Below are 26,438 nucleotides of genomic sequence, written 5' to 3'. Positions count from 1 at the left end.
CCGGTAAAGGACTACAACTCCCAATGTCCAAGGAGGAAGCACTCTGAAGCCAAAGCGCACGAGCCTCGCGCCGCAACAGCAGCAGCTGGTGCAGCCGAGCAAGCGACTTTGTTCCAGCGGGGAGAAAAGCACCCGAGAAAAAGTCTAAACACACCGGACCAAACGTACTGATGCCGGGATTCGGTTCCAGCGGCTCTTGCGTGAACTTGTCAGACTTCTCGTAGCCCGCATTTTTTTTACTGAAAAAATAGGGCTTTTTTTCTTTAAAGTTAACCCGTAACGGAGTTGTCTCATTCAGGATGTCGGACTGAGACAAAGGGGTCTGGGGGCATTCCCGTCGGAGCGGTAAGTAGCACATTTTATAAACTTGTTTTAAGTTTTACGCTTTGTTGTTTTAAAACACCACTTAGCTATGTTCGAGTCCAGGTGTGTGTGATAGATATCACGACGTGCTGTGTTTTTCCTCCCCCATTTTTAAAAAGCTAAGCTCGTTTACTTGCGTAGTTTTCTCTTTATGCTAACATGTTAATAATCCTACCAAAATGTGAATATAGTTTCCCATTTATTGTTTAAAAGTCAGTTTCTCTAACGTATTAAACCTTGTACAGCTGACATTAAACCCACACATTTAAATTCCCCGGTTGAGGAAATGGCCACCGTGTGTTTTCTCTTTAAATAAACTTAAAAAAAAACATTCAAATAAAATATAAAAGGATTGCGGCAAACACGTAGTATAAAAATAAATAAGCCAAAACAAAAAAAAAAAAACAAATTCAACACTAAATAAAAATACTTAGTGTTATTCCAAAGCAAGCTTTATAATACATGACATACTGTAACCACGTCTTTAATAACAAAGACAAAGAAAAGTCTTCCTTTTTACAAAAGTCTTTCTCATTTTAGTCTTTAAAGGCATCCCTCAGGTGTGGATCTACTGGCAACAAACTTCTGATTTGTTCCCAGAACTTTCAGCATTTCTATCATTGAGTGTTTTTGTTGCATTTGCAATATCCCCCGTATATTTTACGCTATTTGTGTATTTTGGATAATTATCATGCTTAGATGTTACTGTGTTTGCCCCCTATCGGCTTTATAATCAAACACTCAATAACACAAAATGTCCCCAAGATCACAACAAGTCATAAAGTATTTTTGTGTCTCCTCAGCAGGTACAAGTCGACTCTGGAAATCTCCTCTGGATGGGAAAAGATGGAAAGGGAGTTGCAATGGTGGAAAGGACAGCTGGCTGCAGACATCCATCAATCCCTCCGCATCAAGGTGAGTCCGTCATCCACGACCACTGTGCTGTGGTAATGATATAATACAGTAAACCTCGGATATATCGGAAATTCGCTCACAACGGACAGATAAAAAAAGAACCGATTTTTCTGTAATGCATTTCCAATAAAAATTCATTGCATATATCGGATTTTTTTATAACGGATTTCGCCTATTTTGGACAAAATGTCCAGTCCCGTTCCAATGCATTTCCATTAAATTTCCCTCGCATATATCGGATGGCCGCATCGTGGCGCTCCGATTCACCGAATCGTGACAGGCCGCTATACGACGTCATTTGCAGCGTTGCCTGCGCGTCCAGGTACATTGGAAACATAGTCAAGGAAGTGCCTTTTTATAACGGATAAAATCCGATTTACGCATATACCGCATATAAATCCGATATATGCGTAAAACGGACATTTTCCGGTATACGCATATAACGGATTTCGCTTATATCGGACAAAACCAGTGGGAACAATTGAATCCGATATATCCGAGGTTTACTGTATATAGAATCTGTGGATTTAACGTCAACAACAAAAACTTTTCCAATTAAATGATAAATGGCACCAACACAAAACAAATGGGACAAAATCGACTCGGGATATTCCCGAGTTCTGAGGTCTGTGAACGCTGGCTCTTCCTTGTGTCGATGTTATGTAAATATGGAATCGGAATACCGGGAACACCGCAGTAATGCACAGAACTGAGACTGGTGTATCTAAACCAAGGCGGGATGGAAATAATTTGCGTTAGTAAATGGTTGCATCCAGACAAGAAAAAATGACTGATTCATACGCCACACCGTACCATAGAAGAAGAAAGGACGCATGCACGTAAGTTTGTCATCTTTGCTTTTTGAGGCTCGTCTAGACTTATGACAAATTGGCTGGCTTGTCATTAAAACTCACTTGTAGTCACGTGATGGCGACAGGTCGATGACGCCATCATTAAAAAAAAAAAAAGCAAACGACCAGAGATTTTTACATCATACGTTTCCGTTTCTGTGTGGATGAGTGGCTGAAATGATAAAATACTTTGCGGTTTCATCCTGAAAACGTGTATAAGCGCACACATCTTTACGGTAATACAGTATTTATACTGTGTGTTTATATATTGACATAAAATTAATTCACACAAAAACTCAAAAACTGCTGAACAGATATCCTCAGGACAAAAAAAAATATCATGTTATTAAAAAAATACTCTCAATAATGTCAATTAAGGAAACCATTTTGTTTCTAATTTATGAGTTTTTTTTAACTATGATCTTAAAGCTTTCATCTGATGGCCAGTCGATTTCACTTTTTTTGCAATAATTTACTTTCACAGAAATGTTTTTTTTTTTGGTCCTGTTTCTTCATTTTACATTTTAAAGCTCTGCTTAGAACAGGGGTGGGCAAACTACGGCCCGGGGGCCACATGCGGCCCACCAAGCGTTTGAATCCGGCCCGCCAGTTGCTTTTAAGTATTTCAACTTTTAACATACCAGCTGGCAACATAACGTTCAAGTCGGATGTCTTATAAAAAAAAACAACAACAACAAAACTGTAAAATAGAATTTTGTAGTTTTGATGTGGTCTGATGTTTAAAGTGCTGCTGAAAAAAGGGAAATGAGAACATATAGCTGATTAGTATTTACTTAAAATTAGACAAATAATTCAAGACGGACTCTTATTATATAATTTATAAGCGTAAAATTGTGTGTGTTAAATCTTTGTTCTGGCCCCTCGCACAATTTCGTTAACTCAATGCGGCTCATGAGTCAAAAAGTTTGCCCCCCACCCTTGGCTTAGAACCTCCTGAAGATCCACAAGTACAAAAATACACTTGTTTAGCTGGTTTTAAAATTTTAGATTAGGCGTGTATAAACATGCAACCGGTCCTGCCTCTCACTCAAAGTCAGCTGGGATAGGCTCCAGCGTACCCCCGCGACTCTAATGAGGGGTAAGCGGCACATAACACGAATGACTGGATGTATAAACATGAATAAATTGTAATAAATAATTTAATTAGTTGATATTATGATAAATGTTGTAAAAATTGTGTTTTTAAACTTATACATTGGGACATTTGGTAACAAATATGTTTATTTGTGTTGTTATGTGGTGTTTTTTTAACAAAAAAGTCACATTTTAAAGGCTCGCAATGGGATTACATGGATTATTTAAGGCTCATTAATTAAGAATGTCTTAATTAATCATTAGTGTGATCGTATATCTTGCCTCGTGTCGCTTGATTGGCGTCTTCCAGTTGTGACTCAGACGTCTGTTTGAGATTGATACCCTTTGGTAGGGATTGTGTGCATGAAGGCATCGCCTTGTGATGGGGATGTTTATGTATGAAACGTTCACTGGCACGGCCGTTTGCTAACAGTGTGTGATTCAGAGTGACTTCTCAGCTGGCTTAGGACGTCTGTATGATGCAGGCTTGAGCCACGAATAAACGTCACACACACACACACACACACACACACACACACACACACACACACACACACACTCATAAAGCCTAATGTCAGAGATGGTCCGTTGTGTTTGGCTACTATGACACACACACACACACACGTTTTTGAGGAGCAATACACACCAACATGGCGCACAAAGCAGTTATTTGTGAGTGTGTGTGTGTGTGTGTGCTACTGATAAATTGGATTAGCTTTTTTATTGTGGTCTAAATATTATTGTTTTCTGCATGTGTGGGTCACTGCAAAGGTAAACATGCGTTAATGAGCCAATTAAGACAATACACAAACTGTTGAAGGTGAAACGTTGTTGATTAGTATTTGTTGAATGGGGATCACATTGGATTTTTACATGTTGCCACCTTTCTGTCTCCATTTCCATTAATTTTACAATAAGCAAAAATCACTAAATCAAAAATTGTGGACAAAATAATAACATTTCCACTATAATCGTCTCACCAACCACCAAAGTATATTCAGTGCAGACCTTGAACAAGTTACCCCCAAATTGTGATTTCCACTACAGTAAACCTCGGATATATCGGACTCGGATATATCGGAAATTCGCTCACAACGGACAGATAAAAAAAGAACAGATTTTTCTGTAATGCATTTCCAATAAAAATTCATTGCATATATCGGATTTTTTATAACGGATTTCGCCTATTTCGGACAAAATCTCCAGTCCCGTTCCAATGCATTTCCATTAAATTTCCCTCGCATATATCGGATGGCCGCATCGTGGCGCTCCGATTCGCCGAATCGTGACAGGCCGCTATACGACGTCATTTGCAGCGTTTGCAGCGTTGCCTGCGCGTCCAGGTACATTGGAAACATAGTCAAGGAAGTGCCTTTTTATAACGGATAAAATCCGATTTACGCATATACCGGATATAAATCCGATATATGCGTAAAACGGACATTTTCCAGTATACGCATATAACGGATTTCGCTTATATCGGACAAAACCAGTGGGAACAATTGAATCCGATATATCCGAGGTTTACTGTATAAATATTTTTCATTCATTCATTTTCTACCGCTTATCCTCCAACTGTCTTGGGGCAAGAGTCGGGGTACACACTGGACTCATTGCCAGCCAATCACAGTGCACATATAGACAAATTCGCCAATTAACCTAGCATGTTTTTGGAATGTGGGAGGAAACCGGAGTACCCCGGAAAAAAACCCACGAGAACATGCAAACTCCACACAGAGATAGCCGAGTGTGGAATTGAACTCGGGTCTCCTAGCTGTGAGGTCTTCACGCTAACCACTCGCCCCGTCGTGCAGCCCACCATACTCTGGTTTCCTCCCACATTCCAAAAACATGCTAGGTTAATTAGCGACTCCAAATTGTCCATAGGTATGAATGTGAGTGTGAATGGTTGTTTGTCTATATGTGCCCTGTGATTGGCTGGCCACCAGTCCAGGGTGTACCCCGCCTCTCGCCCGAAGAAAGCTGGGATAGACTCCAGCACACGCGCGACCCTCGTGAGGATAAGTTGTAGAAAATGAATGAATGAGTTCTCCTATTTTGTGTGGAAGTGGTAACTTTTTGGCTTCTTATTTTGTCTTTCCCGCCCCTCGGCCGTCTCTGGGTGGAGTTTGCATGTTCTCCCCGTGCGTGTGTGGGTTTTCTCCGGGTACTCCGGTTTCCTCCCACATTCCAAAAACATGCTAGGTTAATTAGCGACTCCAAATTGTCCATAGGTATGAATGTGAGTGTGAATGGTTGTTTGTCTATATGTGCCCTGTGATTGGCTAGCCACTAGTCCAGGGTGTACCCCGTCCGCTCTTGCCCGAAGACAGCTGGGATAGGCTCCAGCACCCCCGCGACCCTCGTGAGGTAAAAGCGGTAGAAAATGAATGAATATTTACATTCCTTGACCATGAAAACATAGCATTAGCTTTAGGGTAACATACCATTAGAAATCACAATGGTAGCAATATTAGTTCAGAAAGTTATTAGGTCAAAAATGGCATTTTTATAATGGTGGTTTTCTTTTGGATTTAGCTCATAAGCTTTTGAGGATGCAACAAATCTTGTCTTCCTATGACCAAAATTCCAAAGGTGCCCGAAATTTAATGAGTCACATGGCAGAAATGGTCCTATCTCACAATGCTAAAGAACCCTTTGAAAAATTCCTATCCGGATGACCTCCCAAAATTGACCATTTCCAACAGTTCCTAAAAATCGCATGCTAATCCATTCAGAACTTTTCAAGTTATTTTGAACACAAACATAATAAATGCTGACAAAACCTAACCTCCCATGTGACGTAATCAACTTGTTGTTGTGTAAATACTCATTTAGTCATTGCAATGTACTGCTTCCACCTGCGTTCCACCTTTGGAAGTCAGTTTACATGATAACACTTTTTTTTGGAGTATGAAAACACGCACATTTCAGTAGTAAGAGTCAATACAGAATCACAACATAGTACCAAAATAGTAATGGCACAACATGTAGTCAGTGAAGTGTACGTTTACTGTATCCACATGCACATATCAAATCCCTGACATAATAATCTCATGTCAATCTGAATCCTGTGTTGTTGTTGCTGTTACATCATTGGAAGATATAAACAAATTACTTAACGATATTCACAAAGACCACATCGTTTATTGAATGTGTGTATAATATCAACAACTAGAAAATTCCCGCGGAAATTTTGATGGGCTTGCTACCTGTGCTGTGAACCTCGGGCCCGGTGTGCAAACGGTTACCATGCTAGCACCTAGCAAGAACACCTCAAGTACCGAAAAGGTAGATGCAGTCCCATCGTGTCCCCACATCATGCCATGTGTCTATTTGCATTTAGACATTAGTAAATTAGCTTAAATGCTAGCATGCTAAGGCTACCAAACTAGCACCTAGCAAGACAGCCTCAGGTCACGAAAAGTTTGGGGCAGTCCCATAGTGTCCCCACATCATGCCACGTGTGTATTTGCCTTTAGACATGAGTAAATTAGCTTAAATGCTAACATGCTAACAGTCATCATGCTAGCACCTAGCAAGAGGGCCTCAAGTTTAGAAAGTGCCAAGGTTGTCCTATAACTTCCCTACATCATGCCATGTGTGTATTTGCCTTTAGACATGAGTAAATTAGCTAACATGCTAACATGCTAGCAATTAGCATTTAGCCACAGAGAGAGTTGAGAAGTTTATCTAAAAAATGAGCAGTAAATCATGGCCGTATGGCTGAGCTACAAGGCTGTGAAAAGTCTGTAAATTCTCGTTTTTTCTGGAATGTGGCTGTTCTAAAAATAGAACAGTTGTACCTAATCTAGTGGCCCATTTTTGAATGTTTTGGTTTATAGCGTCGCCATAGTTACACAAAACATTCAAAAAAATAAATACCGCTGTAGTCTCGAGTCTCACGATTCCGGCGGTGTAACATGTGTGGGGGTCCTTTTTGCGGTTTTGGCCGCATTACGCGCACAAAAATGGGAAGATTAAGATATAAGAATAGCTAAACACCACAAGGAATAACAATATGGGCTTGCTCAGTAATGCAAGCCCCATAGTCTATGGGGCTTGCATTACTGAGCAAGCCCATAATAAGCACACTAACAGCAGTGGAATCAGGAGCATAGCTGTGCATTATAAGGCCTTCACGCCGTGTTCGGGTTTCCTGCAACGGGGCCCCGGCCCCCGTTCCCCCACGGTCTCATCCAGCTTTAATGACGTTTGCCGCCGTGCTTAATGCCCTGATGTGGGAGATAGCGGCGCGGTGCCTGTGTAGCATGTGGCAAATTATCAGACATGCAAATCAGCCAGAGGCAGCTGTGGAATCCTTAATTACGGCGCAGGTCCCCCACAAAGGCAAACCTCCACCCACCCCGACCCCCCCCCCCCCCTTCCCCACCTCTTAAGAGCCTACCCCCCCTTTACACACCACAGTTCTCCTATGGCCCTTGTGCCCCCAGACAGACAGATGGACTGGAGGCAGGGGCTGAAGCAGTGGGAGGAGAGTTTGGGGCGGACTGGATGGTATGGTTGATTGTGGCACCGGGGGTGGAGTTCGCTTCATGTGGATTTGGAAGGGAGGGGGGGGGGGGGCACTGTTTGTTTTTGAATTCCATTGAAGTGTCAATCTGATATGTGTTGTTTTTACTTGGCTTCAAAATCAATTGGTGATACGCTGTGGCGTAACACAACCCACCCATCAACCCTGATATGATTTGGATGTTTTGTTTTTTTCCACTAATGTCAAATAGGATTAGCATCTAAAAAAAAAAATACCACTTCCACACAGAATGAGAGAAGAGCCTTTTTTCCCCACTCTATCTGAAGGTAATGTGTCATTACTACTGCGTAGTGACCAGAATACTACATATCACTTAGCCCCAAACTTATTTCCTCTAAAGATGAAATTAAAGAAAACTACCACTTCCACACAGAATGAGAGAAGAGCCTTTTTTTCCCCACTCTATCTGAAGGTAATGTGTCATTATTGCTGCGTAGTGACCAGAATACTACATATCACTTAGCCCCAAACTTATTTCCTCTAAAGATGAAATAAAAAAACTACCACTTCCACACAAAATGAGAGAAGAGCCTTTTTTCCCACTCTATCTGAACGTAATGTGTCATTACTGCTGCGCAGTGACCAGAATACTACATATCACTATCATAAATGTCCAATATCCTAATAATTTCAAACCAAAAGCCTTTGTTTACACTGTTTCTTAGAGAGAAAAACACTACTCCACAGCGCAAATATTTTCCACCCTAAGCAGCTTAGTTCCAAACTTATTTCCTCTAAAGATTAAATTAAAAAAAAAAACTACCACTTCCACACGGAATGAGAAGAGCCTTTTTGTGTCATTACTGCTGCATAGTGACCAGAATACTACATATCACTATCATAAATGTCCAATATCCTAATAAATCCAAACCAAAAGTCTTTGTTTATATTGTTTCTTAGAGAGAAAAACACTCCTCACAGCGCAAATAGCTTAGCCCCAAACTTATTTCCTCTAAAGATGAAATTAAAAAAAAACTACCACTTCCACACAGAATGAGAGAAGAGCCTTTTTGTGTTATTACTGCTGCATAGTGACCAGAATACTACATATCACCATCATAAACGTTCAATATTCTAATAAATCCCAACCAAAAGTCTTTGTTTATATTGTTTCTTAGAGAGAAAAACACTCTTCACAGCGCAAATATTTTCCACCATAATCAGCTTAGCTCCAAACTTATTTCCTGTAAAAAAAAAACTACCACTTCCACACAGAATGAGAGAAGAGCCTTTTTTCCCCACTCTATCTGAAGGTAATGTGTCATTACTGCCAGAATACTACATATCACTATCATAAACGTCCAATATCCTAATAAATCCAAACCAAAAGCCTTTGTTTATACTGTTTCTTGGAGAGAAAAACACTCCACAGCGCAAATATTTTCCACCATAAGCAGCTTAAACTTAGCGGCCATAGTTCCTCTGCGAGTTTGCACAAAGCAAAATGTGTCTTTCATACTCTGGGGAAGATATTGAAACTGGAGCCTCGTGCCCTCTTTTTTTTTTTTTTTTTTTTTTTTCTTGTGTGTCTGATTGGAGAGTCACCCCAGGCTGATTCAATGCTAATGCTCCTGAGTAGCTTCCTTCCACTTTGAAACACATGCAGCTAATTGAACATGAATAGGAGATGTTCTCGGGGTGAAACCTAATCCTATCCACTCCTCCATCTCTCTGCTGAGAGGAACTATGCCCCCCCTCCACGCTTCCCCCTCAAATCAACCAGCACCCTCTTGCCCAATGCGGAGAGACCCCTTCGGTGACCCAAATTAGCTCCTCCTATCTGCAGCCAAGGAGAAATGAGATTGAAATGAGGCGACACCGTAAACATGATGTGTTTATAAATGGAGTTTATTCCCGGTATGTTTGTTTTTAGCACCACAGCAGATCTCCTGAAGGCAATTTTCTTTCAGCAGGGGATGTGTGCGGCTTGCTATTATTATGTATATACAGTAGTTTGTATATATGCATATACAGTAGTCCTTGCTAAATACAATGAGAGTCTTGATGTGCTATATATATCACTATATTGACAGTTACTATGGTAGCCATTATGTCATCGTATGGTCATATCACCTTGTACTTCGGTACGTGGTACATGATTTAAAAAAATAAACAAAAAAACCTTAAACTGTATTATGGAAAGCAGGAAGTGAACAAATGTAACAGTTACTGATTGTAAAAGTACCAGATTAAAATTAAAAAAGCTTAAACTATATTAGGAAAGCAGGAAGTGAACAAATGTAACAGTTACTGATTGTAAAAGTACCAGATTAAAATTAAAAAAGCTTAAACTATATTAGGAAAGCAGGAAGTGAACAAATGTAACAGTTACTGATTGTAAAAGTACCAGATTAAAATTAAAAAAGCTTAAACTATATTAGGAAAGCAGGAAGTGAACAAATGTAACAGTTACTGATTGTAAAAGTACCAGATTAAAATTAAAAAAGCTTAAACTATATTAGGAAAGCAGGAAGTGAACAAATGTAACAGTTACTGATTGTAAAAGTACCAGATGGAGGGGTAGGATTTAATAAGCTTTGCTTCTTCCTACTCCTTTTGGACATGTGGAACTGTGAACTGATTATGTGATGCATTCAATTGTAATCTGATGCATGTTCAAATGAAATTAAACCATTACCATAGTTTACTACCCCCTGCCTCATATCGCTCCACACTGCTTTTTACTCACCTATTCCTTCCACCCCCCACTACATCATTTACATATTCTTTCCCTCTCTTCCCCAGGAGTTGAAGTTACCAGTCTACCGAGCCCATTCGCCACAGATTGGCATGCGCCGCTACTTTGCGGACCTGTTGGCCATCCTGAGTAATCGCTACCAGCTATGTCCCACAGCACGCCACCTGGCCGTCTACCTGCTGGACTTGTTCATGGATCACTACGATGTGGCTGTCAAGCAGCTCTATGTCATCGCCCTCTCCTGTCTGCTCTTAGCAAGTAAGTCGTCCATGTTTAATTACAAGACTAAAGCTGTGTTGACAAGACAATAAAATCAATATGTTACGCGGGGAAACGCCACCATGCTATGATAAGATTGTCTTGGTAATATATATATGGATTATCTTTGGAATTAAGGCACAGAAAACCTGCTTATGGCTTTCTAAATACAGGTTTTAAGATTATTAGAGCCCCATCAACATGAAATAACACCCCTATAGTCACTTTTAGACTTCTACTATTCTTAGTGTGCAAGATGAAATAAAAAAAACTACCACTTCCACACAAAATGAGAGAAGAGCCTTTATTATTCTTAGTGTGCAACACATTGCTCAACATTTATGCCGCAGGGAGTTAGCCTCAAATTTATTTCCTCTAAAGATGAAATAAAAAACCTACCACTTCCACACAAAATGAGAGAAGAGCCTTCATTATTCTTAGTCTGCAACACATTGCTCAACTTTTATGCTGCAGGGAGTTAGTCTCAACTTTATTTCTTCTAAAGATTAAATAAAAAACCTACCACTTCCACACAAAATGAGAGAAGCGCCTTTATTATTCTTAGTGTGCAACACATTGCTCAACATTTATGCTGCAGGGAGTTAGCCTCAACTTTATTTCCTCTAAAGATGAAATAAAAAACCTACCACTTCCACACAAAATGAGAGAAGCGCCTTTATTATTCTTAGTGTGCAACACATTGCTCAACATTTATGCTGCAGGGAGTTAGCCTCAACTTTATTTCCTCTAAAGATGAAATAAAAAACCTACCACTTCCACACAAAATGAGAGAAGAGCCTTTATTATTCTGAGTGTGCAACACATTGCTCAACATTTATGCTGCAGGAAGTTAGCCTCAAATTTCCTCTAAAGATGAAATAAAAAACCTACCACTTCCACACAAAATGAGAGAAGAGCCTTTATTATTCTCAGTGTGCGACACATTGCTCAACTTTTATGCCGCAGGGAGTTAGCCTCAAATTTATTTCCTCTAAAGATGAAATAAAAAAACTACCACTTCCACACAGCCAAATACTGACAAAATACTATTAGAAATACCTCTTGATATGATGCATTGCAGTCCTACAGTACTGCAAACCACAATGCTAAACCAGTTAGTATTTTTTTTTCTTTGTTTGAGGAAGTTATCTATTTGCAGATTCCTGCCTTCAACAGGATGGCGTCTCCTGTTCTGCAAAGATGCCGGTTCCATTCTGTTTTTCTTTGCTCGCATGCCACCGCAGCATTTGCATAAGACGAATGAGACTTCAGTCTGTGGAAAAGTGCTTTTGAAATCCAACCTGTGTGTGTTTTAATTAAAGTAAGCCTGTTAATGATTCCGTGCCTGCTGGGATGGAAGTCTTTTCCCTATGTAACAGGCTTGTTTTTTTTTGTACATTAATTCAGCCTGTGACATCATGGGTAATTAGACTAATGATGGCGTCAAAAGTGGGAGTCTGGAACTGGGCTCACTCGCTTGGGAGGGTGCGTTTGTGTGCAAGCGATCAATGATATTTAGGCCATCTTTGCAATCAGAGTCTCACTCTGTCTGTGTTGAGACTAGAAAGAAGTTTCTTTTGGGAATGCAAAAAAAAAATGTTTAGATGTGTTGTCAAGCCAACCTGGACTTAGGTTATTTTTCTCTATTCTGTGATCATTCTTTAATCGTATCTTTTGATTTGCGTGCTTTGGGTTAGGCAGCCCTTTTCTCTGTGCTCCTCAAGGGAGTCCCCTGCCATGATTGATGAAGGCTTGAAAGGGTGTTTGATTCCAAGTTTTTTCTTAGGGTTTTTATCTGTCCTGAGGTGCCTTGGAATCTGGCCTAGTTATTGAACCGCCTCCCTCGGTCCCACTGCCGTTGACAGGCACATTCTTTGTCTTTTCCTAAAAAAAAAAAATGTTCTGGTTTTCTGTGTTGGCTTAATTAATCGCTGCCTCCCAGTAGTCGCTGCTTAATCCTGTTACTCCATTGTGTCTTTGTGGGTGTCTCTGCGTGCATGTTTGTTAATGGATGAGCTTCTTTTGCTGTAGTAAGATTACACCGTGAGTTATAAACACCCCTTGGGAATAAGTCTTATCGACTGCTGGAGGGGCTTCCTCAAAAATAATGTTATTTTTCCTTAAATATTGCTCACATGCATCTTGTTTTGTTTGTATTGGTTTACTTTTGCTTAGGTATCACAGCAATAAAACAGTGTTTTTTTTAGTTATATCTGTTAGTGTACCATTTAAACATTAGGAATTGTCTGCAATCTCGAAGTTGTAATGTCCTTTAATGATTATAAATCCATTATCTCCTCTTTCTGATCCCAGTTTGAAAGACTGTGTGAAATAGTAATACAATTCTTATTTATTAGAATCATTGCGTGTTGTTTTGATTGTAGTTTAAACGAGATTTACGAAACAGTTCTAACTAGAATACTGTACAGTACTCCACCACTTGATACGCCGTGTATAGTAGACTCTGCACGTTGCATTTTCCACAGGCCCTCGGAGCGCCCCGGGGGTGGGGAGGAACTGTGAGGGCTAAGGGGGGGCACCTGCCATATGCTCTCCGAGTCAGGCCTCGAACAAAAGCCTGTCAATGCAAGCAGGACATGTAGCCAGACCCTACCCAAAGAGGGGGGGGAGGGGATTGCAGACTGGGGGGGGACAGGGAGGCTGTGTGCTTGTGTGCAGATATGGCTAAGCTAACCTTGCTCGGTGGCATGTTGGTTTCCTGATAAACCGATATCGATTTTTTTCCTCTCTGATCACCTAGTAAAATTCCAGATTTAAGTACATTTTCAGTGTTTATTGGAATTGGATTGACTGGTCTCATGTGACCCCTGTTTCATTCTCTCACCTTGTCAGACAGGCACAGCGAAGAACCAGTCCTGGGACAGGGTAGCCAGTAAAAGCAGCCTTGTATCCCATATCCCTTGGGGGGGGCACTACTTCAAAGGCAGGCGGATGTAAAATGGGGCAGAAAAGACTGAAGAGGGGGTCTGCAAACTGGGACATGTTGCAACTGAAGTTTATATATAACAATACATATATACAGTAAAACTCGGATATATCGGACTCGGATATATCGGAAATTCGCTCACAACGGACAGATAAAAAAAGAACCGATTTTTCTGTAATGCATTTCCAATAAAAATTCATTGCATATATCGGATTTTTTATAACGGATTTCGCCTATTTCGGACAAAATCTCCAGTCCCGTTCCAATGCATTTCCATTAAATTTCCCTCGCATATATCGGATGGCCGCATCGTGGCGCTCCGAGTCGCCGAATCGTGATATGCCGCTATACGACGTCATTTGCAGCGTTTGCAGCGTTGCCTGCGCGTCCAGGTACATTGGAAACATAGTCAAGGAAGTGCCTTTTTATAACGGATAAAATCCGATTCACGCATATACCGGATATAAATCCGATATATGCGTAAAACGAACATTTTCCGGTATACGCATATAACGGATTTCGCTTATATCGGACAAAACCAGTGGGAACAATTGAATCCGATATATCCGAGGTTTACTGTATATTATATAATATATAACAAAATAAACCCGCCTACACCTCTCTACATCTTCTTTGAGAATAGGTCTGTGGTCTGTTTCACTGAAATGGGTTAAGTGGACTTGAATATTGTTGAAATGAAAATAATTCATTATTAATTAGATATATCATCAGATATTACACTCATTTCCTTTGTCACTTTTAACACAATGCAAATATTTTGTTGAGATAGCACATATTGTCTTACATTGGATTGGTTTTTGCATTATTAATGTGCAAAATATATCTTTAAATTTTTTTGGTACGCAGCCATCACTGGAAAAAGTTTGGGTTTCAAAATTTTTTTTGCACAAATACGTGTCAACCAACCAACTACAGATTTTCTTTCTTCGAATTTTCTCTGCTCACTTCACTGGCATTAGCATCAAGGGGTCAAGGGTCGACTTGGACCTGCATTGTGAGAACCTCCCCGGCCAGGGGTGCCAACAAAAGAGATTCTATGATGGAGCTGTGACCAATTTCACAGTCTTGATGAAAGATGAGCCAGAAAATAAAGGATTTGAAAGGGCAAAGGAAATTCCTCCACGGTGGTCAACACAAAGAGGTGGAAAAAAAAAGGATAGAGAACGAAGGACAGAATAAGTCTAAAAAGCCATCATTCATTCTGTGGATTTAGTCGTCAACCCAGGAAGCGTAATCTATATTCTTGTTAAATCCATAATCAATATCAGCCCCTATACATACATTTAAGTTTTGGTTCAGTACATTTACCTGATGAGCAGCAGAAAAAGGTTTCAGGTTTCTAATCCCCCCCCCCCAAATCCCCAAACTGCACACCTGGGAGGAAGCCCTGCATCCAGGTCTTACCTCTCCTTTACCCCTGACCTTTAACCTCCACCATGTTTACTCGGCTTGTGCTCATCTTTGCCATCACCTGTTCATGTCATGTGAATGGAAAAAAAGAGAGGTGCCCTGTTCTTGAAGTGGCTAAACAAAAGGGAAGATTCCCTCGTTTTTCTGACTTCAGATAGGATCATCTTGCCGCCTGCATTCCAGGTAGACTGAACTAACTGGTTAGGAATGCGACGGTCCTCGCCACAGCAAAACAAAACGGGCTTTGACTTTGTGTGCCATCTGGCCTAGAGTGTAGTTTTATTAATACAGTATACATGAAAGGATGCACAGTATGTCTCTGTACTTTCATGAAACATTGTTTTCACAGATCTGGTTTTCTTTCATGTTGTTGTTTCATTTTTAGGGGTTTATTCATTAGAGTTGGGCATCAAGCCTCAATGGGAACTGGGACTAATATTCGAATTCTCTCGGGATCGCTAATTTTTAAATATTTTGATGCCTACTTTTGGTGTGTGACCGGTTCTGTCCACCAGAGGGAGACAAGGGAGCTGTAGGCCGGTGGTGTCCAAAGTGCGGCACCGAGACCATTTGTTGACACTCCAAAAATACAATTAAACATAACAGGGAAAGAGCAGTAATAAAGTCATAATACAGTCAAAGTCCTAAATTTGAAATATTAAAGACTAAAATTTTTAATTAAATAATACTAATAATACTATTACGAGAAACAAACACAAAACTAAAAAAAACAGGGAAAAAAGAGCAATAATAAAGTCATAATACAGTCAAAGTCCTTAAATTTGAAATATTAAAGACTAAAATTTGTAATTAAATAATACTAATAATACTATTACGAGAAACAAACACAAAACAAACAAAAAAAACGGGGAAAAAAGAGTAGTAATAAAGTCATAATACAGTCAAAGTCGTAAATTTGAAATATTAAAGACTAAAATTTGTAATTAAATAATACTATTATGAGAAACAAACACAAAACTAAAAAAAAAACAGGAAAAAAAGAGCAGTAATAAAGTCATAATACAGTCAAAGTCCTAAATTTGAAATATTAAAGACTAAAATTTGTAATGAAATAATACTAATAATACTATTATGAGAAACAAACACAAAACTAAAAAAATAACTGGGAAAAAATAGCAATAATAAAGTCGTAATACAGTCAAAGTCCTAAATTTGAAATATTAAAGACTAAAATTTGTAATTAAATAATACTATTATGAGAAACAAACACAAAACTAAAAAAAAAACTGGGAAAAAAAGAGTAGTAATAAAGTCATAATACAGTCAAAGTCCTAAATTTGAAATATTAAAGACTAAAATTTGTAATGAAATAATACTAATAATACTATTATGAGAAACAAACACAAAACTAAAAAAATAACTGGGAAAAAATAGCAATAATAAAGTCGTAATACAGTCAAAGTCCTAAATTTGAAATATTAAAGACTAAAATTTGTAATTAAATAATACTATTATGAGAAACAAACACAAAACTAAAAGAAAACAGGGAAAAAAGAGCAGTAATAAAGTCATAATACAGTCAAAGTCCTAAATTTGAAATATTAAAGACTAAAATTAGTAATTAAATAATACTAATAATACTATTATGAGAAACAAACACAAAACTAAAAAAAAAACAGGGAAAAAAGAGCAGTAATAAAGTCATAATACAGTCAAAGTCCTAAATTTTAAATATTAAAGACTAAAATTTGTAATTAAATAATACTAATATTACTATTACGAGAAACAAACACAAAACAAAAAAAAAACGGGGAAAAAAGAGCAGTAATAAAGTCATAATACAGTCAAAGTCCTAAATTTGAAATATTAAAGACTAAAATTTGTAATTAAATAATACTAATAAGACTATTTACGAGAAACAAACACAAATCTAAAAAAAAACAGGAAAAAAAAGAGCAGTAATATACAAAATATAAAATAATACTAATAATACTATTATGAGAAAAAACAAAACAAGGAATAAAGTTGCAATTGTAGCAAGATTAGGTTGGATAAAACAAAAAAACAAAGACATAATATTACAATAAAAAAGGTACAATAAGAAAGCATAAAGAAAGCTGAGCCGGAGGGTGTTTTTTTCTATAAATATTAAAAACTTCAGTACATCAACATGTGTTGCTTTGAAAAATATAAACGGAGCCCCCCCAGCTTCCTTTGATTATTCAGTCAGTTGACCCTCGTTGTGGAGAATTGTTTTTTTCCCTTTTTAAATGTCGTTGTCTATCGCATTTGATGTGGTCAATTGGCCACAACAGGAAAGCAAAAGACGAACCACAGAACACAATAGGAAGATTGACTTGCGCTGTCTCTTAACATCAAAGGGGTTCTGCGTCCTTACGGAGATTGGTGGGGGGTGGGGGGGTATTGATGGCTTTTTATGGCATCGTCTGTGTGGACATAGCAGTTTAGCAGCAGACAGCTCCTGCAAGTGGAGGATATTGGGGGGGGGGGTGAGAGAATGTGGAACCAGCGCAGCCGAGTGTAAACAACCTTGTTTCACAGTGCTTCCTGTTCTGGTGGAGAGACGCCATTACTGCCTCTGCGCTAATTACACCCATGGCCAGATGAGCTGCAGTTCCCCCTCGCCCTAACCACCACCCATGCTTTCTCACCCATTAACCCCACCCCACCCCCCCCAGACACCCCTTTCCTTTGCTTAATGGTAGGACAGTGCTAAAACTCACACTTGAGCCTCTCCCAGTAGTTGATTGCTTTGGTTTTACATCGTTTGACTTATTTTGAACGGCTCGTATGTTATTATTTTTGCCATAGGTGCCTACGTGCACATTGGACCCCCCCCCCCATGGTAATGGTAATGGTTTAATTTCATTTGAACATGCATCAGATTACAATTGAATGCATCACATAATCAGTTCACAGTTCCACATGTCCGAAAGGAGTAGGAAGAAGCAAAGCTTATTAAATCCCACCCCTCCATCTGGTACTTTTACAATCAGTAACTGTTACATTTGTTCACTTCCTGCTTTCCGTAATACAGTTTTGGGTTTTTTTTGTTTTTTTTTTTCTTAATTTTGTAATTTTTTGTCCCGTACCGAAGTAATGGTAATGGTTTAATTTCATTTGAACATGCATCAGATTACAATTGAATGCATCACATAATCAGTTCACAGTTCCACATGTCCAAAAGGAGTAGGAAGAAGCAAAGCTTATTAAATCCTACCCCTCCATCTGGTACTTTTACAATCAGTAACTGTTACATTTTTTTGTTCACTTCCTGCTTTTCATAATACAGTTTACGTTTACAATCAGTAACTGTTGCATTTGTTCACTTCCTGCTTTCCATAATACAGTTTAAGGGTTTTTTATATATTTATTTATTTTTTATAATAATGTACCTCGTATCGAAGTACAAGGTGATATGACCATCCAATAACATTGTGTACCATAGTAACTGTCAATATAGTAATTTTTAAAGCACATCATGACTGGTTCAAGACAAGATGTAGTTTTTAAAAGTTAGAAGTTAAAAGCATGTTCTTTGATTAAGCACTGAATGAGGCCTCTTCATTGGTCACACAGACCCCTGAGGCCTCTGGGCTGTTGCTATGGAAACTATGGAGGTGGGGGGTTGTCTCGTATCGGGGCGGGTGTTCTCCATAAACACTGCTGTAATGTCTGCAGGGATGTGCAGGGACTGAGGAAGACGGGAATATGAGAGGTGAAGCTGACTTATTCATAGACGGCGTGATGGTCGTATGATCCTGGCATACATGCAGTATGATGCTTCCTAGAAGTCATCTTATCTGCTATTTTCTTGTGATAACTGAGCTAAGGACCTTTCTCCTTCTGTTCATCATGGACATTAAATGCTCATTGTTGTCATCAACAACCCATAAACATGAACCCCATTAGAATATCGAGATTATTCATGTCAATTTTGTGGCCTGAATTTGCTTAATCTTTTAACCTGTTAGTGCTCCTATTGTTTGTTGGAGCGCAAACAAAGCTGTGGTGCTAAAAGTAGCATCCTAATGGAACTTTGGGTTTGTTTGGTCAGATGTGAAGACTCATCAACTCATTCGGTTCAGTTCCCGAAGAACCTTTTTTTTACCGCATTTGATTGTGGTACAAAATAGGGGCTTCACTTTTCAATCCAATATTGATATTACAGCCTTAATATCATTAATTCATTCATTTTCTACCGCTTTTCCTCACGAGGGTCGCATTGGGTGCTGGAGACTATCCCAGCTGTCTTTGGGCGAGAGATGGGGTACACCCTGGACTGGTCGCCAGCCAATCACAGGGCACATATAGACAAACAACCATTCACACTCACATTCATACCTATGGACAATTTGGAGTCGCTAATTAACCTAGCATGTTTTTGGAATGTGGGAGGAAACCGGAGTACCCGGAGAAAACCCACGCATGCATGGGGAGAACATGCAAACTCCACACAGAGATTGCCGAGGGTGGGGAAAAGACAAAATAAGAAGCCAAAAAGTTACCACTTCCACACAAAATAGGAGGAAAACTCATTCATTCATTCATTTTCTACTGCTTATCCTCACAAGGATATTGCTGGAGCCTATCCCAGCTGTCATCAGGCGAGAGACGGGGTACACCCTGGACTGGTGGCCAGCCAATCACAGGGCACATATAGACAAACAACCATTCACACTCACATTCATACCTATGGACAATTTGGAGTCCTAGCATGTTTTTGGAATGTGGGGGGAAACCGGAGTACCCGGAGAAAACCCACGCATGCACGGGGAGAACATGCAAACTCCACACAGAGATGGCCGAGGGTGGGATTGAACTCGGGTTTCCTAGCTGTGAGGTCTGCGCGCTAACCACTCGACCTCATGCAAATCAAAGAAAGTAAAACCCATCTCATGACCCTAGAGGTGAACTCCTAAGTAATTTTGATGTTTCAATTTATCGTTTTAGGTAAATTCGAAGAGAAAGAGGACCGGGTCCCCAAACTGGAGCAACTGAACTCACTGGGCTTTATGCGTAATTTCAACCTGGTTCTCAACAAGAGAGATCTGATCAAAATGGAGATTCTTCTGCTGGAGACCTTTGGCTGGAATCTGTGTATGCCCACACCGGCCCACTTCATCGACTACTACCTCAACGCCTCGGTACAGGAGGGCGACCTCTACAACGGCTGGCCTCTGTCGTCCCTCTCCAAGACCAAGGCTTTCATGGACAAATACACTCACTACTTTCTGGAAGTGTCACTCCAAGGTGGGTTGAACGGGAACGATACACACCTCACGTAGCATTCCCCTGAAAGCTCACTCACATTTTTTTTCCTGCTTTTTAGATCACACTTTCCTAAGTTTCCGACCGTCCCAAGTTGCCGCCGCGTGTGTGGCGGCGTCGCGTATTTGCCTACAGATCTCCCCAAGCTGGACTACCGCCCTGCATCTACTGACCGGCTACACCTGGGACCATCTGACTCAGTGCATTGAACTCATGTTGATGTAAGAGACACACTAGTCATGTATACATGGACACAAATATTCCAATTCCATTCGGGTTATTTGCTCAATCGGAAAGAATGTAACCTCATTCCGAAAGAAAAGTGGCAATCCGAATGAATGTATAATCGGATTCACAGGGGTGGAATATTCCTTTCTGTATCCACTCAATCGGAAAGTTGTCAGACTGCGTTCTTCTTCGTGGTGTTTTTGATTGGCAAACAGCTTTCGTGTGCATTAGCGCCATCTGTGGAACAGAATCTAAACCCTTCTGGGGTGGAATATTCCTTTTCCCAATCCGATTCCCGGTATCTTGTACCCACTCAATGGGAAAGTTGTCAGACTGCGTTCTTCTTCGTGGTGTTTTTCTTCTTCTGTTGTTTATTGGCGGTTGTCAAGCAGCTTTTTCGTGTGCATTAGCGCCATCTGTGGAACAGAATCTAAACCCTTCTGGGGTGGAATATTCCTTTTCCCACTCCGATTGAGGTATCTTGTATCCGCTCAATCGGAAAGTTGTCAGACTGCGTTCTTCTTCGTGGTGTTTTGGATTGGCAAACAGCTTTCGTGTGCATTAGCGCCATCTGTGGAACCGAATCTAAACCCTTCTGGGGTGGAATATTCCTTATCCCACTCCGATTGAGGTATCTTGTACCCGCTCAATCGGAAAGTTGTCAGACTGCGTTCTTCTTCGTGGTGTTTTTCTTCTTCTGTTGTTTATTGGCGGTTGGCAAGCAGCTTTTTCGTGTGCATTAGCGCCACCTGTGGAACCGAATCTAAACCCTTCTGGGCTGGAATATTCCTTTTCCCACTCTGATTGAGGTATCTTGTATCCGCTCAATCGGAAAGTTGTCAGACTGCGTTCTTCTTCGTGGTGTTTTTCTTCTGTTGTTTATTGGCGGTTGGCAAGCAGCTTTTTCGTGTGCATTAGCGCCATCTGTGGAACCGAATCTAAACCCTTCTGGGGTGGAATATTCCTTATCCTACTCCGATTGAGGTATCTTGTACCCGCTCAATCGGAAAGTTGTCAGACTGCGTTCTTCTTCGTGGTGTTTTTCTTCTTCTGTTGTTTATTGGCGGTTGGCAAGCAGCTTTTTCGTGTGCATTAGCGCCATCTGTGGAACCGAATCTAAACCCTTCTGGGGTGGAATATTCCTTATCCCACTCCGATTGAGGTATCTTGTACCCGCTCAATCGGAAAGTTGTCAGACTGCGTTCTTCTTCGTGGTGTTTTTCTTCTTCTGTTGTTTATTGGCGGTTGGCAAGCAGCTTTTTCGTGTGTATTAGCGCCATCTGTGGAACAGAATCTAAACCCTTCTGGGGTGGAATATTCCTTTTCCCACTCCGATTGAGGTATCTTGTACCCGCTCAATCGGAAAGTTGTCAGACTGCGTTCTTCTTCGTGGTGTTTTTCTTCTTCTGTTGTTTATTGGCGGTTGGCAAGCAGCTTTTTCGTGTGCATTAGCGCCATCTGTGGAACCGAATCTAAACCCTTCTATACGCCATTCACAAGTCCAGTTTTATTAAAAAAGAAAATATATATCTATATAAAACATGTGCCGAGCTTAATTATAAAATATTAGCAAGATTGAACTTTATTTTTTTCCTGTTCCCGGGTGCGTTCTTTCAGGGAATGCTGAGATATGACATAACACGCAGCTCGAGACGTTCTTTGATTTTAAAAAAAATCGAGGCGAGCAATTGGCACTGGAATGCTGCGGAAAGTTTGTTTTTGATTCAAACTAAATTTCAAGACTGGACGAAGGAAAAAATGGGAATACGGAGTTATTCCAATAAGTGAAAGAAAAACTTGAGGAAGTCGGTATCACGTGATGTTGATGTTTACGTTTTACTACGTATGTCCCATTGACTATTCTGTTGGATTATAGCGGCGCATGTGGACAAGAGATTGGATTATTCCTTTCCATGTATACCATTGCTTTCGGAAAGATTCCATTCCGAACGAGAAATACTCCTCATGTAAACGTGGCTACGGGGACATGACTGGCAGTTTTCCATACATTCTTTTTATTCACATTAATATCCATTTTGCGCTTTACCCATCAAAGCATTCCTTGAATATGTTAGTGAAAGAATTCCTGCTCAACCTACCATTTGTTTGGATTTTGTAACAATTTAAAATAATAACAGAATCATAGGCTCGGCAAGAGTACGTGGAAAAAGATGGATTACTCAATGGGAGTATGAAAACGAGCTCAGCATGGATGAATGAATTTCCACGGATTTATTCACAAATTTTCTTTTTTCCGTAGTGCTCATGACAACGACGTCAAAGAGGCCAACAAAACAAAATCCACCCCTCCGCACCGAGCGTCCTCTCTGCAGTCTCAGACCCAGATCTCTCACCTCTCCCCGGCGTCGGCCATTCAAAGGCCAGCCTCTTCGTCCTCAACTTCCTCCACGCCACAGCTGCTCTTCCAGCCGGACTGCTTCCCACACCTTACCCAACATTCCCCTTCCCTGTCCCAACTGCAAGTGTTAGCCGACTCCCAGGCTTTGGGGCCTGTTGTGAACGTGTCTCAGGATTTTCTTCAGAGCCACCGGATGGGTCTCCTAAGCGGGGCTTCTTGCATGACAACCGGAGGTGGCTTCCCCTCCTACCCAAGTCTGACCTCCGGCCTTCAGCCGGGGGCTCGTGCGCTGCCGCTCCAGGGCCCCATATCCGTTCAAATGGCCCTCACCGGAGAAGCGCGCCACTGTTTGAGCATGGCCTACACGGGGGGCTACCTAGGCGCCCATCACACATTCGCAGCCGGCTGCTTCGACAGGTGACGCCAGGAGACGGAGAGAGAAAGGCCGCGGGAGCGCACCGCAGCGCTCCCATCCCTGCTTCCTCTTGCGGATCTGGCCTCTCTCTCCGTCGGCACGGCGACACCTTCAGCATGTCCGGCCCCCCCGCCCCTCTCACAAAGACGCCTCAAACGCAAGCAGAGGTCCAAAGGAAAGAGAGACCCCGTGGAAGTCATCACTCTGACATGACTCTCGGAAGCGTTGCGGAATGATAACGGATATCACTGTGAACGACGACCACCTCATTCAAGCGCCTCTTCTTCGTGGAAGTGCACAAAAACACAACAAAAACTGTGAAAAGGATACGTTGCTGCTTTGTTATATTTTTTTATACTAATTCTACCAAAATAACCACATGCAAAAAAAAAAAAAAAACATGGACGCCGTATATCGCACCACTGTGTGCCGTAAATGTCAACAAACACTGATTTAAACACGTGTCGTCTGCATCGAGCCGGGGCGGCCCCTCTGGGATTCCCTCACTGCATTAATCCTCGGAAAGGGGCGGAAGAATTCCTTTTTTTTTTTTTTTTTTTTTTTTAGTGCACAGCAGGTGAATTTGACAGCTTGGTCTTCCAAAGCCGAGCTCCGTAACACGCGAGGAGAACCGGGTTTTAGCGTGCTGTGACTGCACCGGCACGGGGAACGAGACACGGAAGTGGTCTCGTAGAAATGAAATGCTGCTGCCTTCTTAACGAACTGCTGGTTCTGCGTCTGTGGTGCTGATGTTTACATGAACCACTTAAGTATCAGGGACTTGAACAAAAAAATTACTTGAATATTACATTGGAACATGCCATAGCTTTTTTTTTTTATTTATAATTTCTTTTTTTTCTTTTATTTGATATAGTGTTATCTTTTTATACCGACCTAATAACGCCATTGAAGAATAGTTATTGTACTGCTTTCACACAGGCTCAGGTTCAAGGCTTCAAACTAGCAGCCTTGCCTTTTTTTACTGTGCTATTTTTGCTTTAATCCTTCTGGTCCAAAAAGTGCCGTATGTTCATTGCCGGGTCGTGTTCCGTTGTGTCCGTCAGTGTTTTTCGAGACGTGTTGCATCTGTATAGCGGCCGCCGCACAAACATCTGCATCCAGTCGTGTGTAATTACTTTCCACGTTCCTAAAGCTCCCAATTTTCCACTTCCTGTTAAGGTTTAAACACATCCAGATTCCCTGTGCCAATTTTAGGGCCTGCCTGCTGGTTACCATGGTAATACCTCAAATGTGGCCCCCTCGCCGTATGTCATGTTTTTGCCTAATTGTGTCTTTCTGTGTGAAATGTTTAAGATTTGGCATGATGGTGGCCGAGCGCAGACCTCACAGCTAAGAGACCAGGGTTCAATTCCACCTTTGGCCATCTCTGTGTGGAGTTTGCATGTTCTCCCCGTGCATGCGTGGGTTTTCTCCGGGTACTCCGGTTTCCTCCCACATTCCAAAAACATGCTAGGTTAATTGGCGACTCCAAATTGTCCATCGGTATGAATGTGAGTGTGAATGGTTGTTTGTCTATATGTGCCCTGTGATTGGCTGGCCACCAGTCCAGGGTGTACCCAGCCTCTCGCCCGAAGACAGCTGGGATAGGCTCCAGCACCAGAAAATGAATGAATGAATGAGTTCTCCTCCTATTTTGTGTGGAAGTGGTAACTTTTTGGCTTTTTATTTTGTCTTTCCCCACCCTCGGCCATCTCTGTGTGGAGTTTGCATGTTCTCCCCGTGCATGCGTGGGTTTTCTCCGGGTACTCCGGTTTCCTCCCACATTCCAAAAACATGCTAGGTTAATTAGCGACTCCAAATTGTCCATAGGTATGAATGTGAGTGTGAATGGTTGTTGGTCTATATGTGCCCTGTGATTGGCTGGCCACCAGTCCAGGGTGTACCCCGCCTCTCGCCCGAAGATGGCTGGGATAGGCTCCAGCACCCCTGGGACACTCGTGAGGATAAGTGGTAGAAAATGAATGAATGAGTTCTTCTCCTATTTTGTGTGGAAGTGGTAACTTTTTGCTTCTTATTTTGTCTTTCCCCACCCTCGGCCATCTCTGTGTGGAGATGTGGAGCGGTAGAAAATGAATGAATGAATGAATGATGGTGGCTATTTCTCACTTGAATCCCAACCCTAATATACACGACATCACCAAATCCAGTCTGACCCCCCCCCCTGTTTTCACTCACCTTTGTTGATTTCAGTGAGCTTTTAATTTGAGTTTTTCCTCCTTGGCTCATGTCTCAACTTCTCACTGAGGGGTCAAAGGTGCAATATCTGTCTGTATTTTTGACGCTTGTGTGATTGGACTTGCATTCCACGTCCTCTAGAGGGCAGCAGGCACTGTATAAACACAATGACTATGTTGCATATTGCAGCCGCCGCCTAGCCTAGCCTCGGGATGCTGCCGCAAGCATTTCTCTTTAGCTTAGCCCGTTGCTGTGCATTTGGGTGCACTCTGTGACTGCTGCTGACGTGACTCAACACCAAACGACACTGACACCACGTACTTTCAATTTTACATTTTTTTGTTTTCTAGCAACTACTAGCTTTGCTTTACGTCGCACTGAATGGTAAAAGGATGTATATTTTTATCATTGCCATGGAAGAATAAACACATGTAAACTGAAGTCAGGGATGTACTTTGTGGTAGTTGTTTGGATCACAGCAATGTTTTGTTACAAAGAAGCTCATTGCACTATTGAAGTGGGACAATTTGTATGTAATATATATACGTGTATATATATATATGATTTTTCTGGGGGAAGAACTTTATGGAAGGAGTAGGTTTGCCAGCTGTTTACAGTTTATCCAGTGCCTAATCGATACCTTTGGAGCGGTACCATCTTGTACTTTAAATGTGTGCTCATAGAAAATGTAGTTTCATACATTGCCAAAGAAATGCTGCTCTTTTGTAGAGTTAAAAGACAAACGTTTGACATATGGTATAAATTGCCAGAGGAAAAAAAAACACATGACGATTCCACAACTTCCACAGTATGAAAGGAAATATTGCATTATTATAATATGAGCTTAGAGGTTGCCCCGGAAAACTATTTTAAC

At 40.9% G+C, this 26,438-nt stretch overlaps 1 protein-coding gene across 2 annotated transcripts; it reads left to right on the top strand.

The window, feature by feature from the left end:
- Nucleotides 1–15: 15 nt before the first annotated feature.
- On the top strand, nt 16–26,438 carry ccnjl (cyclin J-like). 2 transcript variants are annotated; one of them, XM_058063781.1, is made up of 6 exons: nt 16–345; nt 1,170–1,278; nt 10,525–10,735; nt 20,049–20,348; nt 20,428–20,587; nt 22,855–26,438. In XM_058063781.1, the coding sequence occupies exons 2-6, from the start codon at nt 1,210–1,212 to the stop codon at nt 23,372–23,374; spliced, it is 1,260 nt and encodes a 419-aa protein (XP_057919764.1). In that variant the 5' UTR covers nt 16–345; nt 1,170–1,209; the 3' UTR covers nt 23,375–26,438. The 2 variants fall into 2 exon arrangements, with proteins under 2 accessions (XP_057919764.1, XP_057919762.1); XM_058063779.1 differs by having other exon boundaries at nt 1,167–1,278; nt 22,855–26,437.

Source organism: Doryrhamphus excisus, chromosome 23 (assembly GCF_030265055.1).
Source record: "Doryrhamphus excisus isolate RoL2022-K1 chromosome 23, RoL_Dexc_1.0, whole genome shotgun sequence".
Lineage (NCBI taxonomy): Eukaryota > Metazoa > Chordata > Actinopteri > Syngnathiformes > Syngnathidae > Doryrhamphus > Doryrhamphus excisus.
This window is presented reverse-complemented; position numbering and strand designations above follow the sequence as displayed.